At 33.8% G+C, this 20,043-nt stretch overlaps 1 protein-coding gene across 2 annotated transcripts; it reads right to left on the bottom strand.

The window, feature by feature from the left end:
* Positions 1 to 252: 252 nt before the first annotated feature.
* Positions 253 to 13,901, bottom strand: LOC137818488 (uncharacterized). Of its 2 annotated transcripts, XR_011082079.1 has the most exons (15): positions 13,528 to 13,899; positions 12,625 to 12,734; positions 11,556 to 11,618; positions 11,279 to 11,468; positions 10,631 to 10,735; positions 10,402 to 10,538; positions 9,711 to 10,278; positions 8,336 to 8,401; positions 8,112 to 8,188; positions 7,568 to 7,840; positions 5,084 to 5,408; positions 4,854 to 5,000; positions 3,894 to 4,280; positions 3,744 to 3,814; positions 253 to 658 (listed from the first exon to the last, which is right to left on the bottom strand). XR_011082079.1 is itself a non-coding variant. In XM_068621944.1 (14 exons), exons 1-14 carry the CDS (start codon positions 13,783 to 13,785, stop codon positions 470 to 472), a joined length of 3,045 nt encoding a protein of 1,014 aa, XP_068478045.1. In that variant the 5' UTR covers positions 13,786 to 13,901; the 3' UTR covers positions 253 to 469. The 2 variants fall into 2 exon arrangements, 1 of the variants encoding a protein (XP_068478045.1); XM_068621944.1 differs by having other exon boundaries at positions 3,744 to 4,280; positions 13,528 to 13,901.
* Between the last annotated feature and the right edge of the window lie 6,142 nt (positions 13,902 to 20,043).

The following is a 20,043-nucleotide window of genomic DNA, read 5'->3' as shown; positions in this document are numbered from 1 at the left end:
AATAATATATATATATATATATATTCGTATAGTTTTTCATTGTTTAAATTTTCATAAACTCTACTAATAACATAATGAATACTTAGGGAACATGACTAAGTTTTGTCCCATTGGTCATTTAGTTGGTGACATTGGACTCTTTGAAATAAACATGGATGATGCATTCACACTATTTAGCTCAATCAGCACAATTTCATTGGACACCAATCTACTTGCATTTTTACCATTCCTCACCATATAACAAACTCAAAATTCAAGAATTAAAAATAATTTAATAAATAAATGAGTGAAATATGGTGCTAGGTTGACAAATAAATTAAAATTTGGGTTCGTATACTTTTCTTCTATCTATATCTATGATCTAGTTAAAGAATGAAATCCTGATAGCAAAAATTAATTGAGCACCGGGAAGACAGGATCCAACTTGTGTTGAGCAAGGCCCGGGTCAATTGTAAGGAAAAATTGGTCCTTAGGGCTTCCTCAGGGCAGATGCTGCACCCATTACAATTGCTAGGACAAGGCCAAGACCAGCACCAACAGATGCCCCCACAGCAGCAGAATTCAATGAATTTGCCTTTGCTCGAGCATCTCTACTTGCTTCAATTGACATTGCTTCTTCTCGTGCCAACTCCATCGTAAGCCTATCTCTTGCAAATTCCTGAGGTCAAATCATTAATAAGTAATCCAATTTGTTAGTGTGAACTTTTATACAAAAATAAATCAGACTGTGCAATGAAAAACATGACCACAAGTTGTGCACCAACAAAACAGCAATGAGTATGTATGATTAATGTTGGAAGAAATCCAATATCGATAGTGACGTGACCAAAATAATGTGTACTAGTGGAGAACAGCCCATCCTTATCATACAAGCAGATTTTCTCAAGTTTGGTGAGGTCCCAAACCCAAATTCTAAAATAATATTAGAAATTATCATACTGATGATTGCTTTATCTATCAGGCAGTTATCAAACTCAGCTGTAAATATTTAATCCTGAAAAAGTTCAGTCATTGAGATGAAAATGTATATTGGAGATCCCACATTGACTATCATTATGACCAAATTAGTATATATAAGCGAAGAACAATTCTCCCCATACAGGTTAGTTTTGTGAAATTGTATTAGATCTCAACAAAGTTTCACTACCTGAAACATGGGATCTTGAGTATAACAAATTGAACTTCTAACCCAATAGAACTGCTTGTTTAGCAATAACTCAGAAATTTTATCATCTTCTTGATGTAGAATGTCTAAAGAGGGAGCCTAATAACTAAACTTCTATTTAACCAGATTTCCATCTTTTATCTTGAGTGAAGTATCTAAAGAACTGCGTCATTACAAGATTCACCACACACACATTGTTTAGTGGAAGAACCTCACTGGAAAAAGGCACCACACACCCTTAACTGCAAAAGCAAGGGCCATCATAACATCAGGAGTAGAATCTGAAGATGCTTTACACTCGTTTGGAAGTCAAATTTTCAGTTTTCACTATGCAGAAAACAGAGAACGGAACTGTCGCAATTCAGGTTACCCAAGAAAAAAAAAGTGGACTCCAAGGTTATGGTTTTGGTAAAAAGAAATGGGTAGAAATCTACTCTGATGCCAAACATACGTCAATGGCTTGAGCCAACACGAAAGTTCTTCTGGGATGGGCTGCATAAGTACCTCAACGAGGATACCTCATCATAAAAAAAATGTATATTTATACAGGTAACTATTGATTATATCACTCATAAGAAGACAGGTAATTTATCTCCTATGATAAAATGCTGTCATGGTAACCTTTTTTTGCAAGCAACTTTTCCTGATTTCAGAGAAAAAAAAACTTTAAAATTATCTTTGAAGGGCTTTAACCCTAACAATTTCTAGAAAACTTGTCTAATTATCATAATTGGTTTTATATTTTTAATTATAAATCATTTTCTTAAAAAATACAAAAAAACAAATGGCTAACTCTACATGAATATATTAACTACCAATATATTTTAGTGTAGCTGATGGGCTCAAAACACAAGGGAGTAGATGGTATTAAAAAGCACTGGAAATCTTAAGCAAAGTACATGAGCACATACTTCCAGCAAAAGGATGACCTCTAAAGGTCCCAATCTATTATAGCTCAAACTTTAACATTACATAATGCCGCCAAGGATGGAAAAAATGTAAGGGGGCCAAAAATTTCACACATAGTAAAAGAGGTGTGAAGATGGAAGTTGGAGCTTTAAACTTAAAACACTTGAAGTGAAAAGATAATTTTTTTATAAAATTACAGGGTGCAAAATTAAAAGTGGATGTTAAAAAGAAAAAAAATAAAGGTATAAGTAAATGTCATATAGGATAAGAATCCCTTTGAGTGAAAATATGCACCTTTCCATTTAAGTCAACTAGTCAATTTCTTTTCCAGTGATAATTTGACAAGTGATTGGTAACACCATTATTTGACACCTCTTACACCGAAATTGGTACTAATGTAATGTTAATCTATGTCTACGACACTAGATACACGCCTTTCAAAATCAAACCACAAAAGTTTGTAAGTAAATAAGTAATATATCATCATAATCCACATCAAGGTTTACATGAGTTGACTTTTTCCTCTTATAGTATTCTTAGTCAATGTTAGAGAACTGGAATATTTGAGCATCGCTTACCAAAATATAGTAAGCTGGATCTACTGCTTAGTTGGTTTTTTTTGTTTATAAAATATAGTTTGAAAGAATTAGAGATGTATTATGTGAAAGAGCTTCAACAATATGTTGGTCATGAACTCTATATAGAGCAAAAATATAAGAAAAATTCAAATATTAGTATTATCTTAATCTTAGAAACAAACTAATAGCTTCCTAAATTTAGATTATAAAACCCGTATCTTTCTCTTTCTCTGAACAATATATTAAAATTTGAAACATACCAAAAACTCCTAAAAACTAATTTAATCCACTTCAAATTAAAAATATTTAGGCAAATATTTTCAACATGCACCAAATGAGTTCAATTTTTTAGTATAGACTTGTACTACTTAATAACACTCAGAGGAGGATCAATGTTATGGCTTATGCAACCTATAAAAAGGAATTCAATATAAATAATCTAAATAGTTGAGATACTTACCTAATAACTAACCGTTATATCTATACAAATACTACAACTACATCAAGACCCAAATACCCTCTATCTTGGGTGCACCCTACCTGAGCAATTATTAACTAGTCTATAGAGCTTTCCTAATTGTTCCTTATTTGCAACGGTTAACAATTGACTCTTCTATACTTTTAAGCTTTTAGTTGAAAGATCTGAAATAAAGCTTATTTTATATATGCTATTTATTGAACTTAATTTTGAAGAGTGGGGACAATATCAAATATTCTTTGGCAATCAAAGCTTTTCAAATATGTCAATGACAATGACCAACTACGCTAAAAAATTTCAGCATTTAGTGAAAGCTCAAGAATGAATATTATAAAAGCATGTAACGTACCATTCTATGATGATAATATTTAGATCAAAAGCCACAATAGAAGTGCTAGAAACATATCCTCTAATATCCTTTATTATTGATTGAAATTCATAATGAGTCTTGTCAAATAGCAAAGGGGAATCTCAATAAATTTTAATTAATAATAAAGTCTGTTATTCTAATAACCATAATCACAGTTTGAAGTGAAATATAAGCTAAAGAAAATTATGTAGTAGTAAAAATATTCAAAAAACACAAGATTTGATATACTAAAGATTTTCCCACCTGAAAGGAAGACTCCTCGCGACTTCGGAGAATTTGGTGAATTTGCTGACAAAGAGAATTTACTCCTTCTACTGGAAAAACAATCTCCCTTTTAAGGAAAGGCTTCCTAATGAAGTTAATAGGAGCAAATATAAACTTTTCAGCACCCACCCTTTTAGTAGAATTTGTATTGATTGCGTCCAAAGAAATAGAAGCCCCAACAAATCCAGGCATAACATATGGACAAGAATTTAAAACTTCAGCCGTGCTAGGTGATGCTTGGTATGCTGTCAAAGCAGCCTCAATTGCTGCCTTTTGATGGTGTGCACTAACAGCAAATTTATTTGTGATTGCAAGAACCCAAGGAATTCCAAGAGTTTTAGCTTCATCCAAGAAAAGTGACAGGACTGGCCTTTGTTGATTATCATTTGAATTACTACATCGGGGTATGCTATGGGATAAGTTATGAACAAAAACAATCAAATCTGTCTTTTGACTTAGATCACGTATTCCAAGCCATAGTTTATCCCTGAAGCGAGAAGTTTCCACATTTAGTTCCTGCAAAACAATTTAAAAAAAAACTGTTTACTTTCAATCTAACATGAACAGAAAGCTACTAGTGTTCATGGCCAATCTCTTACAAGCAATCATAAATATGCACCTCAAATGTTTGCTTAACTTCAGTATTTGACACCACTCGGTTATAACAATATTTTTCTACAAAATTAAACTGAGAAGAATCTATATCCAGCTCAAGTAGTTATGTATTAAGAACACTAAAAATAGTGAGTTTGCACACTGTGTTGACTAAAATGTTAATCAGAATTCATTGAAACATGAAACATATAATACACGTAATAGGTTGATAACAACACCATTACCCTCCTGAATATAAAAAAAAAACGTTCTAGGATTGCTTCAACACTTTGGCATTCATAAAAATAACACAGACCATTGCCATAAAGTAGAAAACAAATATAGAATGAAACTAGTACAAGCAACAGACATTCAGCTGGTTAACATTAGGTTGCTTGACCTATAGAGCAGGCAACTTCAGAAATGAAGAACATCCTTGTTTTTTTCTATGAATAATAATAATCTGACAAATAAAAATAATGGAAAATGGAAAACCTGCATATTTATTCCATTGGAGTCACAATAGCACAAACCATCAGCAATAACTTCTCTCACAACCTCTGAAACTGCATCATCATTGGCAGCAGTATTTGGTTTACATTTATTCAAGACAGCCCTTAAAAGGGTAGTTTTACCAGCTCCCTGCACATAGCAAACTCATGTAGGTCATTAGACAGATAATAAAAGGAGTTAAATGATCTGCCCCTAAGAAAAATTGCCTATACCTCTAACCCAATTAATCGTACTCTGCGGGTCCTCACATGAACTTCTTTGGAAACAGTTGTAAAGTCACTGGTGCAAAATATTACAAAGTTGTTTAAACTTTCTGGACGGATGAATTTATCCTTGTCAACAGGTGCTGAACTACTTGCAGTCTCAGAGTCAACAGAAGTAAAAGCAGGCATCAATGAGTCTAACACAGTTTGATGTTTTGGTGGACTTCTTAGCGGAGGACCAACTAATATTCTCAACCTCTGTATCTCAGGCTGGATTCCTTGATTTGAAGAATAGTTTGGCGGAGAAGGAAATGATTCAACTGTAGTTGAACACCTAATGAACATTAAATAAATGTCACACACCTCTAGACGTATTGAAGTTATTTTGCAGAAATAATATGTAATGAGAAACAACAGGAAAGGGGTGACGTTTAGCATATTTTAATTACTATGTTGAATTACATAGCAAATATATTAGTTTTGTTCCATCCTAGGTCACTAATAAAGCAATCTAGATTATAAACATTGTGTTTGGTAGAGAGGAGAGAAATAAGTAAGATGGAAATGAGATGAGAAATAAGAAGCGAAAGTATTTGGTTCAAGACAAAATAGAGAAGAGATGGAAAGAGACATAGATACAAGAAATAGGTGACAAATAGTACAATGGGTCCCACCATTTTCTAAAATTATTTCTTTCCTCTTTCATTCCTACCAAACATCCTATTTTATTTTCATCTTCACCCATCTACACAACCAAACAAAGGCTTTCAGATCAATAGGAAAAGCAAAACTGCTCTAATATAATAAAACAAGGTCATTGACAGCTCCAGAAACCACCTATACTCAAGCATCCATAATATATATGGTTACATATGTAACCAAAGCTTTACATGAACCAATTGGACTAGAGAGATGATATTGGAAAACTTTGATATAGTTTGTTCGTGCAGAGGAACAGGATGGAAGGGAATGGAACGTCCTCCAACCCATTGAAATCCAATCCCCAGGATTTGTAATGATAATGAGTATCTTGAAATTTCATGAATCTACTTCCCAGCCCATTTTTATTATGAATCACTTAATTCAGAAACTTTTTTACATAGCCTGTAAAATGTATGTTTAACTTTTTTCCCCTGTAATATTATAGGCCCCAGCAAATAACAGCTGCACTTGGCCTTGGAAAAACTGCTTTTCTGAACACAAATTAATCATCTCCAACAAAAAGATTAAACACATTCAGATAAGATACGTAAATTTTCAATTCAAACTATGACATGGACAGTTCAGAAGAGTGCTCATAAAAACATAACTTTAAAACACTACTAGAAAAATGAGACATTATGCACTTTAACAAAAAAAATAAGATGCTTTCATGCACTAAACCAAAAATATATTAGCAATCACAACAATCAATGGAGATGGAGTAACAAGACAGATGCTACTAATAACAAATATGTCAAAGAAATATTAAATACTGTTAGGAGGATTTAAGGGTTAGCATTAGGTTATTGAACTTTAAGAGTGCATGGGATTTGTTAGGAACATTGAGAAAGATAGTTAAAGCTAATTAAAGTCCAGGAAAGAGAGAGAATAATGGAAAAAATTGGAATATGCCCTTTACTGTGAAAGAAAGCATAAGAACCATACAAAAGAGCAATCTCCTTTCACACTGGGATAAAGCCCAGTCCAAACCCTCCAATTACACACGATTCCTCTATTACACTTTAGAGAGTTCACTTGTAAATTAGCTCTAACTGTCTGCTAACTACCCCAAGACAGAAAGCTAACAAACAGTCTAGTTACAATTATTGACCTTTTTCTTCCTATTGTGAACTCGCAAGACCTTTGCCTCTGGTGGTGATTTATTTGCTTGACAAACATGATTGGGTCAAGCCTGGGATATTGTACTAAATAGTTAATCCTGTTATTTATGACTCTCTCATACTTGTTTTATATGGTACAACAAACTTACTGCACCAGCAAGAGAATGCCAGATGAGATTGTTCTTATGGGTCCAAACCATGTAAAACTCCATTGAAGCAGGTACGAATCTTACAATAGATCTCCTTGAGCAAGTAGGGTTGATTGTGGGCCAGTGACAATCTTTCAATTAAAATTACTAAGCTTATTTTAAATCAGAGAAATTTAGATAAGAAATAGAAAAAATCCTATTTACTGTAGTATAGATGCTGTATACAATGACAGGCCGTCCTGTTTAATATGTTCAAAATCCATGAATATATGCTAGCTAATGTATTCTTTTGTTTCGTTCACAAATCACCAAGTGATATCTTGAAAACCATGATATTTTCTGGTACTTTAACGGTTTGTATTTCTGACCGTTATAATATAACTACTAATTCTTTCTCTGCCTATGGCCTACTCCTGTTTCCACCCACCACAAATCTAAACAGATCCAATTAGTCTTGAGAAATTTTATCAAAAGAAAACTAAACCAATAAGTAGTGATGTTTCATGGGGTAATGACAATACCAGTTACCATTCACTTGAGCATGAACCAGTGTACATAAATGCAACCCAAAACCAGCAATATCAACTTTCAGAGGTTCTCCATTTTTTGCTCCTAGTCCATCATTCCATCCTAAAGGAACAATTGAGGTTGCAGTTCGAATAACAGGGGACTCAACTATGTGACCAAGCTCCACAGTGCCAGCAGCTGCAAACCCAAGCCATTGCTTCAGATGAGGAAACTGATCAATCCCAGAGAAAGCTGAGGAATCATCATTCATGTAAAGGTCATAGATTCTGCAACCCAGAAAGGAAAAGAAGTATTATTCCTCTATGAAACACCAATTAATGTAGAAAAGCATTATTAAAAACTTCAAACAATAATTAGCCCATTAGATGGAATTCAAGAAGCTTAGAGGACATATCCTCGGAAATATTTACAGTAGATAAGATGATTTGGGCATGAATCTTGAGATGACGTAAGTATATGATCATTTAGGTGTGCAATAATTTTGGAAACTATGTAAACCCAATTCTATTAGCGTAACCTGATGAGACAGATGGTTACCTCTGAAATCGAGATCGATATGATTTCATTGAATGTGATTGAAGTCTTTCCCTCAATTCAGTAATCACAGATCTGACCTGAAAATGTCTTTGCCAAACGAAAACAAAATGAGAGAACTTACACTACCATATTCATAAATATAAAGTTGGAAGATAAACCCTAAGCCTAAAATGGGACACTGGAACTATATCAAAGATTGATAAGCAATGAAGAAAAGCTCATACCGATGTCAACTTTGAGTACTCTGCACCTGATAGAGACTCTACAGCAGAATTTCCCAATAAATAAAGCTGTCTTACATGAAACAAGTTCCAATGAGTCCAAAATTAATTAAAAGAAACAAAAAATTGGAAATAAAATGTATATTAATTGAGGAAAAACACAAGATATGGGATCATTTTACTCCTTTGCTTTTGGTCCTGTACATTAAAAATTGATTTTGCATTGTCAAGTGCATACAATTTAAAGCCTGGTTGATATTGATTATAGAATCCAATGCCTTAATCATTAGGTTTTCCTAAAACACTAACCTTCAAACCACTGTAAAATAGTGGCTTTAGCAGACAAAAGGCAGCAAGAAAAGATAACAGAAGATGAAGGTAAGAAGAGAACAGAAGGGAAAGAAAGAAGCAAAAATTGGGAGAAACAAACAACATTCAGGACAACGAATCAGAAGACTGAAACAAAAAACGAAGTTCTTGAGATCAAGAATGAGACTGATAGAGATGGATCATTTTTGGGAGGAAAAGAGGAGGCAAAAAATTGAGGGAAGCCTTATGTTTGATACAAGGAAAACCAGGGACCAATGGCAACAATGGAGGTTTTGGGTAGTACCACCAGCCCACCAAAGGGCAATGAGGTGAAGGATATTAATAATTATTAGCTAAAACCATGTGGAGTAGTGCAGATTGCAAAGGGAGCCATGGGATCTTAGTAAAATTTAAGAGCCACTGATGCTCTGTTTCAAGGCCAAAAATACCATAGGAAACTCAACGGAGGACTAACGGAGTACAGGAGTATTCATATGTTTATGTTCGACCCAGGAGGACTGGAAGATATTCTTGTACTAAAGGGTGGAATTGGGTTAGTGAACATGCTTCAATCAACTGAACAACAATTTCAAAAGCCATAAGCTGTTTACCTCGAGGACCAGGTGAAGGTTTAGGGGGAACTATCCACATGGGGAATATTGACAGTTCTGTTATCTATAAAAAAAATAAGTCAGTTGATTACAATAATTATGAAGATGGGAGGAGAGGATGATCGAGTTAGTTGGTGAGAATTAATTTTCGGTGGGAGAGACCAGGCTCTCAAATTACTGGTAGTTCATTCAGTCACTCTTGTGGATTTTGCTCTTGTCCATTCTGCCATCATACTCGTTCAGATTGGCAATTAAGGATTTGGTAAAGAAGATCTAATCTCATTCTAGTTTCTGATCTAGTTTTTTTTTTATCTTATAGGACAAATCAACCAATCCTTTGCATGCAAGCACAAAAAAAAAATAACATGCAAAAGCAGTACACCATGAAAAAGCAAGAAAGTAAAAACATATATAGAATCTATGGTGACTGCAAAAGAAAACTGAATCAAATCAAATACCTGTCCAAATGGCACATATGAAGGCAAATAAGGCCCTCTTCGCCACTTTTTCTCATCTCCAGTCATCACATTGTTCTTTGTATCTGTTTTCCCATTCATTGGAACCTCTGATGAATGTTTATCAGCTTCAGGTAAAGGCTTGAGTGATATGCCATCAGAACCCTCTTGTATTTCAAGCAACTGCGGTGCAACTACTTCCTCCTCAATCAAAGTATTTGCAAGAGAATCAGGCAGTGAATTTCTCTCATCAGAACTGATCCCTCTTTCTCTGCCTGTACTAAATTGTCTCCGTAGACCTTCCAAAGGAACTAGCCTTGAGAGTCGCCAGAACGATTTCTGCACAGGCCCTACCCCCAAAACCAACTGCTCTGTGTCCTTCTCTTTTGACTTCCCTAACCCTTGCTCGTGTTTTCTCAATAATGAGCTGTTAGTTTCATTTTCAGAAGGTCCTGGCTGAGTCTGAGCATTATAATGGTGAAAATAAGCAGGAGATAAAATACGGGGAACCAAATCTTCCGGAATACAGTAACTCTTAAAATAATGCTGCCAACCTTTTCTATTAACATAGCTGCAAAGAAAAGCAAAAAAAAAATAAGAAATAAACAATTAATATTCTAGTTTTGCAGGTTTGAAAAAGAACAAGCAGCTAACCAATTTAGAAATTGAGAAAAAAAGTACAGGGAAAACATACTCCTTCAAAGCAGCATTTCCAACAGGAGGTTGAGAAAATGTAATGCATTTGATAGAGACATTTTCATTTTCCTTTGATGAAGATGAAGATGAAGCAGCAATTACTCTCAAAATGGCAAGAGTAGCTAATGCAGCTACCTGTGTAGAATACAAGGAACTTCGCACATGTAATTTGTTCAAACAATAATGAAGCAATGCTTTAAATTCCAAAATGGATGAATCAAACTCACTGCTCCACCAAGTGAATGACCACATAGAACAAGCTTGCGTTTCTTCTTTTGAGCAAGCCTATATAATTCTAAAGCAGGTATTCCTTTAGCACGAGCCATGAAACCCTGAGATGTAATATAAATTATGAAGGAAATTCTTGAAATCCGACACATAAATATTTACACAAGTAATATTGCTATAAACTAAAATATCCAGAAACCAAGGTTGCAATTTTACTGTTGAATAAGATCCTAAGATTATATAGAGTTTAACAGTTGAAAAATTATAAAGCAGAATAGATAAGAAAACCATAGAATTTAAACTATTATAAATTTACCATATAAAGAAGCAACAATCTATAAGAATGACAAAATAGTTAAATTAATCTACAGGCTCCTTTACATTTTGAAAATTTTCAATCAAGTCGTTACAGTTATGTATCAGGTCCCTAAAGATTCAAAATACTACTACTACTGATAATAATAATAATAATAATAATAATAATAATAATAAGCAGACTGGATTTAAGGAACTCATTAAAAAAGTTTATGAAACTATGGGATCCAGTCAACCTTTTAAACTATGAGCCCATTTAAAAATCTCCAGGTATAAGAGTCTGCAAGTTAATTTAATAAAAATATATATTATATTGGATAACAGTCATTTACCCTATGAGCTGCAGGTTTGTATTTCTTATTCGGTTTCTTAGACCTCGACTGTAGAGGATTCCACATATAGTCTTTTCCACTATGGTTTTCATCATTGTCAGATTCAGCTGATGCATCTTTTTCAGATTCCTCTACAGCATCATCATGAAAGATGGCACCTTGAAGTATATTTGCATCAGCAATTACATCCCTTTCATCAAAATAGAAACAGGTAAAGATTCTTGAAATTAAAATGAATTTTGAAGGCTCACACATAGAATCGTATGAAACAACTCACTTGTACTGCTTTGTTCCTATAAAGGAAGCAAATAAAGTGTCTCCTGCCTCTGCCAACAAATACCTTCAACAACATAATAACCAAATAAGTATGACACAACAACAGCAATAACAACCAAGTCTTATTCCACTAGTTGGGTTCAACTACATGGATCAAACAATTTAAAAATGTTCTATCATAGATCATGTATTCATGTCTATGGAGTATTGACAAATTGTTGACCTCTTAATCTTCCATAATAGTTTGATAATAGTTTTTCTCAGTCTCTCTTTACCACTAGAGTTGCTAATCTCCATCTGATCTATTTGAATTATTGTAGATCTTCTCCACACATGCCTACGAAAAGCATATAAGATGAGCTTCTACCATCTTCCCCAAAATACTGCCCCAACTTCTTCTCAAATGTATCTGATCCTATTCCTATCTTGTACGACTAGTGTAGTACATGCCTTCATACAATGCAACATTCTCATTCCAGCTACATTGAGTTTATTCTCTTGTCTATTATTTTTCTTAATCATGAGCAACATCTTTCTGTTATGAATAACAGCCAAATCCCTCCTCTATTTCATCCACTGCATAAGTCAAATAAAAGAACCCTAAGGAAGACAGTCCAGCAAATTTGAACCCAACACTAAATAAACTTTTAGAGCCTAAGAGAAGAAGCATAGACAAAATACTTCAATGCACAATTCTATTTTGAGAGAGAATGCAGCAATCTAAGTAGTTACCAATAAGGTAAGTGAAATTAGTAATTATTTCTTCTGGCAATTTGAACTCTCAAGAAATTCACAAGCTAAGTTGTAAAAAAACACTAAAAATAACAATCCAAAGCCATTACATTAAAAAACAATTATTAAAAATGATGATCACTACCAATTAATGTGAACAAATCCAAATAGCCTATTCTTTACCCCCAAAATACAATCCAAATATATTTTAGAATGGATGAGAACAATAACAAAAGATAAAAGCCTCCTAATATAAAAATATATAATGGCATATTGGAATTATGCAAATAATATAAGATTAGAAGAAGGATTAAATTCTATAAAGAATGAATGAACACCTATGAGGAACATGATCCGATGATGGTTGCACCCTCTCCAAAGCAACAACTTGTCCACCAAAATCTGCCTTAAACTTATTTACAGCTCGAATCATCTCAGCAGCAGGTCTCTGTGATATAATAAGTCAGAAATAACAAGGAGTAATAAGTTAACCAACTACCAAATATTCATGCAAAAACTCTCCCAAGAAAATTGTATTAGTTACAATGTTGCTATAAGCACTTGACAGAAACCACAAACACCCCAGACAGAAAAACTACGTACAGTTCTATACATGTTTGTCTTGTTCTTCAATTAGAATTAATTTAATCCCAATAATATGCATAATCCCATAATTTAAACATTTTTCCGCACATTACCAAGGTAAAACTCCAATTCTAATTGAAAAACAACATATACACAACTGTACGTAAGTTTTGTCCAAACTCAAATAGGATAAAACTTGCAAGCACTTCTCTATGTATTGTTCTCCAATTAGAATTAAAGATTTTTCTCAATAATACCCACAGATCTTTACAACAAAACCTTCTTCACGTACTAACAACGTGAAACTCAAATTCTAACTAGAAATATGCACAGGCAACCGTATGCAAGGTTTGTCCTATCTCAAAAACCTTGACAATGCCGTCGATATCACAGTCACATGCCATTCTTTAACTAACAAACTAAGATATCCAAACAAATTTAGAGTTCCACCTCGGTAATTCACTTAAAAAAAACATTTCATCAAACGTCAAACTTCAAAATCGATTGAAAAACAACACCGCGAGTACAGTAAGAACAAATTGAAGTACACATTGCTGCTCTCAAATCAGAATTATGTACACCGCAATCCAAACAAACATTTTACGATTCTTATTTTAATTTTGAGAAGCGTGATAAATTGAAGCGAGGAAAGTGACCTTGTAGACGCACTCGGAGAGGACCATGCAGCAGAGGAGGTCCTGCAAATCGGAGACGGAGTCCGCCTTGAGTGCGCGGCAGAGCGTGGTGAGGCGGTTGTACTCCTCCTGGATCCGCTTCTTGTGCTCGCGGTGGGAGGCCCACGGCCACTTCATCCGCCACTGGAGTGGGCCCCACGACACCTTGTCCTTGAGGCCTAACAGCCTCGCCCGCTGGTCCTTGATCCATGGCTCCACGCGGCTCTGTATGAACTCCATAACTGCCCTAACCAAACTCACTCCAAGAACAGTCACAACAACGCGTTGCGTTTTGCGTTGCGTTGTGTGGTGTGGGAGGGAACTACAAGAACCAAATGGGCTATGCAAAACTCTACTATTATTGGTTGAAATCAATTCTTTCACAATTTATATCAAAGTAATAAAAAATTAAGGAATCATAAAATTTGGGACACATTATCCAGCTTAAAAATTACTTTAATTTGTTTCAACTTATAATTAATTATTGACTTAAACACGTAAAAAATATTAAACCTGTATTTTTACCAAAAATTTAACTAAAACTCGAATACGTTGATATAATTATTGAAATATCTTTATAGAATATAAATTGATGAAAACTTTATTTTATAAATTGTTAGATAAGGTTGAATTAATCTTGTATAGGAGTAATTTAAAATTTATTATAGTGAAAATTTGTTTGTCTTATCGACAACTAATATATAAGTGAGGATACAAATCTCATCTTATAGAAAATGTAATTGTATGAGATTGTGTTAGACTTAAAAACTATTTTTAAATAATGATTTTATTTATAGTAATTAATTAACTAATCACCTAAAATTAAAGAAAATAGTTAGACTAGAATATAAGAATGTTTTTGTTTCTATACTAATTGACAGTCAGCATATTTTTAATTTATACTATTTTATTCTAAACATAGTTAATATAAAAAGTAATATGAATTGGATCTTCTAAAAAATAAAAAATATTATTTTGAAGTTATGTTTGATAATAAAAAGATAATGTCCTGAAAATAATATAAGTTTTAATAGGTTTTGGAATTATGTTAATAATAATGGGAGAGAATAAGATGTGATTGTGTTGATTTGATTTGACGTGGGAAAAAAGAAAAGGAATAAGTGAGGGAATATCCACTCTTCATAATAAAAATGAAGAAAATTGGAAGAAATGTTTCACAAATCTGATGAGAATATTCGAGTTCAGAATTTGTGAATCTTTTACAATGAACTGTGTATCTAATTAATTGATGTGATTAATAGATAATTGTATCCAATTGATGTGTATAAAAAGTAATATTTATTATAAGAAGAAGTTGTTAAGTTAGGATAATAAATGTCTGTGAAAATAAATTGGGATCTACATAAAAAGACAATATCAAAGTTAAGGTCATAAAAACAATACATTACACAAAACATGTCAAAGCTAATAAACTACAACAAGATATGTATTCTTGGATTTTATATCTCTGAATAGAGTTACAACTAATTTTTCAATGTAGTGTATGTATGAAGAAGTTATAAAGAAAAGAAAATTATATATTTAAGTTTAAGCAGTCAAAAACTTAATTTTTTAAATATTTAGTTGTTTTTAATTTATGTTTAGATATGTCTAAGAAGAAAGCTTAATCTTACTTTAAGATTGGGTGAATGACCTAAGTTTGAAGATACTTGACTACAAAAAATAATGATTTTTTTTATAAAAGTTTTCATGTTTTACAAATTGAAACCACAAATTTGAGATTTCAATGTAAATTTTGAAAGACGAGTTACAAATTTATGATTCAATTTCGGAATGATAGATTGAAAAAATTGGGGAACAAATTTTCAATCTAGAGAACGCTGATTTCAGATGGATTTTGGTTCCATTTCATAACTTTCAAGATTTCGATTTCGACATGGTTTGGATTTCAATTTCACAACTTTTACACTTTCAATTTGGATTCTCGATTTCTCAAACAAACAAGACTAAACGTTTGAATGTTTCAGACAATGAAACAAGACAAACTCGTGTATTTGGAAACATATAAAACATGTTTCCTAATTAAAACATAGATTTTTTTGGTATAATTTTTATAATCTGTGGATTAATAGCTTTATCCAATACTCTATCTTTACCCACCCATTATAGTTGGTAGGTAAAAAAAAATTGTGTTTACTTGACCCACTTTTTTCTCTCTTTTTTGTCAATGATAGTATCACCCACCAAATATGATGTGAACCCAAGAACATGATATGGATATGATATGAACATGTTATGGATTCAATAAGAGTTGGAATATGATTAGGCATTTTTTAAGAATTGGATCAATGTTCTTAATCATTCAAGGACTCACCAAAACATAAGAATCAAGCCAAACTCACATAGAAACCCATCAAGAACAACAAATCCATGGATAGAAACTCAAAAAACACAACATATAGCATTTATACCCATGGAGACTGTGACCAAAACAGCAAGAACAACCAATTTGCACCAATTAAAATTGAATATAAGTGCAGCAAATGAAAGAGAACATCATAAGGAAGTGATTGCACCGAAAACAAACAAGTAGAACAAAAATGGATAATTTGGAAAGTGAAGGGGAAAATGGACTTATGTGGATGAAACTCTTGGAATTGTGCATGCCACTTGAAGGGGTGGATTGACTTCAAGATAAGTGTTGTCGCCACTTGAGAGCCCAAGATCTCCCAAGATAAGACTAGAAGAGGAGAAGACACAAGTCTCTCACACTCACTCACCAATTTGGTAGAGATTCTTTACTTCTCAAAAATCAGTTTCAACTTGTTATTTCAAAGACCCAAGCACCCATTTTATAATAGAGAGAGTTGGTCACAAATGTACAAAAGAAAAGGCTCATGTGCATAGTTTACGCGTCCATGTGCTCATCTGGGTCGGTCGTGCCATTAGGGGTGGCAATGCGGGCTGGCCCGCCCCGCATAGAATTTGCGGGCTGATTTTTCTAACTCGCCCTACATAAGGGTTGGCCCGTGGGCCTGCTCGCATAAGAAATATTTATTAAAAGCAACTCGCCCCGCGTTTTTTTAATGGGCTGCGGGCCGGTCCGCCCCCACTTTGCCACCCCTACGTGCCATCATAGTGATCCCTATTGAAGCCCTTCTATTTATCCGGCAGGGGAACTCTGATGATAGAATCGGTGAAAGGATGTCGGCTCACCGAATTCAGGGTCCCAGTCGTGCGGATCAACTTGTTAGGACAAAACTCACCATCCATCTCCTGGGTGGGATCTTGTCCTTGGTTTTTTCGATTGCCCTCGGGTTGGGAGGGGATGTGATTGAGCTACCGACAAGGTTAGTCGGCACAACAAATGCTCCTCCCTTGACCAACTTCTTCTTCATATCCTCGTTCTCCCTCCGGAGAGCTTGGATCTTCTGCTCATTCTTCCTTGTAAGCTCTCCATTCCTCCTCTTCAACTCAGTCATCTCTCTCTGTAGAGACATCAACACTGTCAACTGGTCAGCTTCGTCATCCTCTCTCTTGTCATGTTGCGGGTTGATACCATCTACTAGCGTTCTTCACTCGATTTCTCTCGGCCCCACGGTGGGCGCCAATTGTTCTCAAACGGGGGTTAGAGCCCAGAGAACTATTGAGAGAATTCTTCTTCTACCTTCAGTCGGTCATATTATACTTCAGCATCCTTCCTCGCAAGCTCCTAACTCTTCCTTACTCGTCTCACTTCTCGGTTTTCTCGTAGTCCAGACTCGGAGGGTATTTACAGAAGGCACTATGACGCTCAAGTCAGTAAAGGTGTTCGACTTGGTTGTCAGAGCATTGTAGATGATGACGTACCTGAATCTTGGAATGTGTTCTATTTATATTATTATAACGGGCCTTTCTTACTGGGTCGGATTTAAGGAGTTGGACCGTGTTTAGTAATACATTACCTAGATCTTAACATCTAATTTACTTGATTAATATTGCTTGAGCATAATTGAATTTGTGTTGTCAGTCAGTCCATTGGTGTGGGCCACGATCTCAATCGACCCAATGATGATGTCCGAGACATGACATCAGTCGTACGACCCTTACCGATACGTAATCAATTTTAAGTACATATCAACATTTATATCAGCATTTGTATATAATGAAGAAGAATGAAGTGTATACATTTGGAAAGTACATGCCTATCTTTATTAGAAATAATTAACTTTAATGTCATTATAGTAATATGAATACTAAACATGTTGCTTCCCATTATAAAGAATATGAGAAACCTTTTGTTTTTTTCATTAGTCCTTCGATATTGAAGATATCAACATCCAAGTAAACATCTATTCGACTTTTATCAATTACATATTTATATTCATTCTAATACACTTTAAAATTCGACAATACATAACATATTAATTATCAAAACAAGATAAGAAATAAAGAAAATAATTAACATTAATTATTAAAAACTTACAAAAATAATATTTGATCTTTTACTCATACTCCCTGCAATACTTGATTAAGATAACAAGATAAATCCATTAGGTGATTAGAAAAGAGAAAGAGAAAAAGTAGGGATTGAGAATTTGTTTGCATATTCTCCATGTAAATTAAAACATGATTATGAAAACATACATTCATGTTCACATATAGATCTTATCACATCATGATTTTCACACATATTCATACAATCAAGAAGGAATAGGCACTTACCTTTATCCATGACACACACTTTCTTCATGACTAACAATGAGACAACTATTATTTGCAGAGACAGAACCCTATTGCCCTTAACTCTCAATCTCCATCAGATGTAGGTTTTCATTAGGTATCACCGGATTTATATTCTCACGTTAACCAACTGGCCTTTAATTCTATTATTATTTTTAAATCATATTTGGGCCCAAATCTCAAACTTTATGTCATGCGAGTCACTTTATAGAAATTAATTTACATAATTTCTTACATTCTCTCACTTGACTCATATAAGTTATAATACTTTCATGATTTAATAATTACATAAATACGCATTTAAAAGGCCTTACGTAAATTGGTTCTATCATCCATCAAAATCAAGGATATAGAAATAATAAGAATCATGGCGGTTACATGTCATTTCAATCAACACATTTCCTTCCATGTACTACTATTATATCATTTTTTTCTCCTTAATATGACTTTATAATGAGAAATCCATAATAGGTTTAAACATAATGTCATTTTTCATCAATAACAAAATAATTTGTTTTCCAGAACAAAATTTACATGCATATACATAAAGTAGAAAACATAAATTTCAGAAACTTTATTTATCAATGAGCTCAGAGTGTCAAATAAGCATTAATAACAACATTTATCATTCACTAGTAGACATAATGCTCATATTTACAACATGACCAGTAAATGTTTTGGGTGGTAACCCTTTTGTTAAAGGGTCAGCAATCATAAGATCAGTGTTAATATGTTCTATTGACACTCTATGTTTCTGAACTTCTTCTTTAATGGCAAAGTATTTCAATTCCATATGTTTAGCACCTTTGGAATACTTGTCCTTTTTAGAAAAGAAGATAGTTGCGGAGTTATCACAATAAATTATCATCGGCTTGGCAATATTGTCAACAATTCCAAGTCCTGAAACAAAATTCCGCAACCAATTAGCCTGAACTGTGGCCTCAAAACATGCCACATATTCAACCTCCATGGTGGATGCAACAATGACTGACTGCTTCGTACTTTTCCATGAAATCGCTCATCCGGCTAAAAGATACACATAACTAAATGTAGACTTTTGTGTATCCACACAACCAACAAAATCTGAATTTGTATATCCAATCACCTCAAGATGATAAGATCTTTTATAAGTAAGCAAGTGATCCTTTGTTCCTTGTAAGTATCTTAAAACTTTCTTTGCAGTTTTCCAATGATCCAATCCTAGATTACTCTGGTATCTACCAAGCATACCAACTGCAAAACTAATATCTGATCGTGTACAAGTTTGAGCATACATTAAACTCCCAACAATAGATGCAGAAGGTATATTCTCCATCTGTTTGTCTCCTTAAATCATTCTTTGGACATTGCATGAGACTAAATTTGTCTCCTTTCTGTATTGGAATAGGAGATGTTGAACATTTATCCATTCTAAATCTCTTTAAAACTTTATTAATATATGTTTTCTGAGACAAATCTAACAGTCTTTGTGATCTATCACGGAATATTTCAATTCCTATCACAGAGTATGCCTCACCCATATCTTTCATCTCAAAGTTATTAGAGAGAAACTTTTTAGTCTCGTTTAATAGACCAAGATCATTAGTTGCAAGCAAGATATCATCAACATACAAAATCAGGAATATAAACTTGCTCCCACTGACCTTCAGATATATACACTGATCAACGATGTTTTCCTTAAATCCAAAGGACACAATAGTATCATTGAACTTAAGATACCATTGTCTATAAGCTTGTTTAAGCTCGTATATTGATTTCTTAAGTTTACACACCTTGTGTTCCTTTCCTTCTTCAATGAACCCCACTAGTTGGTCC

Source organism: Phaseolus vulgaris, chromosome 10, assembly GCF_000499845.2.
Source record: "Phaseolus vulgaris cultivar G19833 chromosome 10, P. vulgaris v2.0, whole genome shotgun sequence".
Taxonomy (NCBI): Eukaryota; Viridiplantae; Streptophyta; class Magnoliopsida; order Fabales; family Fabaceae; genus Phaseolus; species Phaseolus vulgaris.
The sequence above is the reverse complement of the archived record's forward strand: the minus strand, read 5'-3'. Positions and strand labels throughout refer to the sequence as shown.

Excerpts from the sequence above, each read along its gene's own strand:
- LOC137818488 (XM_068621944.1), bottom strand. The coding sequence starts at position 13,785 with ATGGAGTTCATACAGAGCCGCGTGGAGCCATGGATCAAGGACCAGCGG. Across the intron at positions 10,539-10,630 it reads GTCATTCACTTGGTGGAGCA|GTAGCTGCATTAGCTACTCT; the intron begins GTGAGTTTGATT and ends TATTCTACACAG. Across the intron at positions 7,841-8,111 it reads TATCGATCTCGATTTCAGAG|AATCTATGACCTTTACATGA; the intron begins GTAACCATCTGT and ends TCTGGGTTGCAG.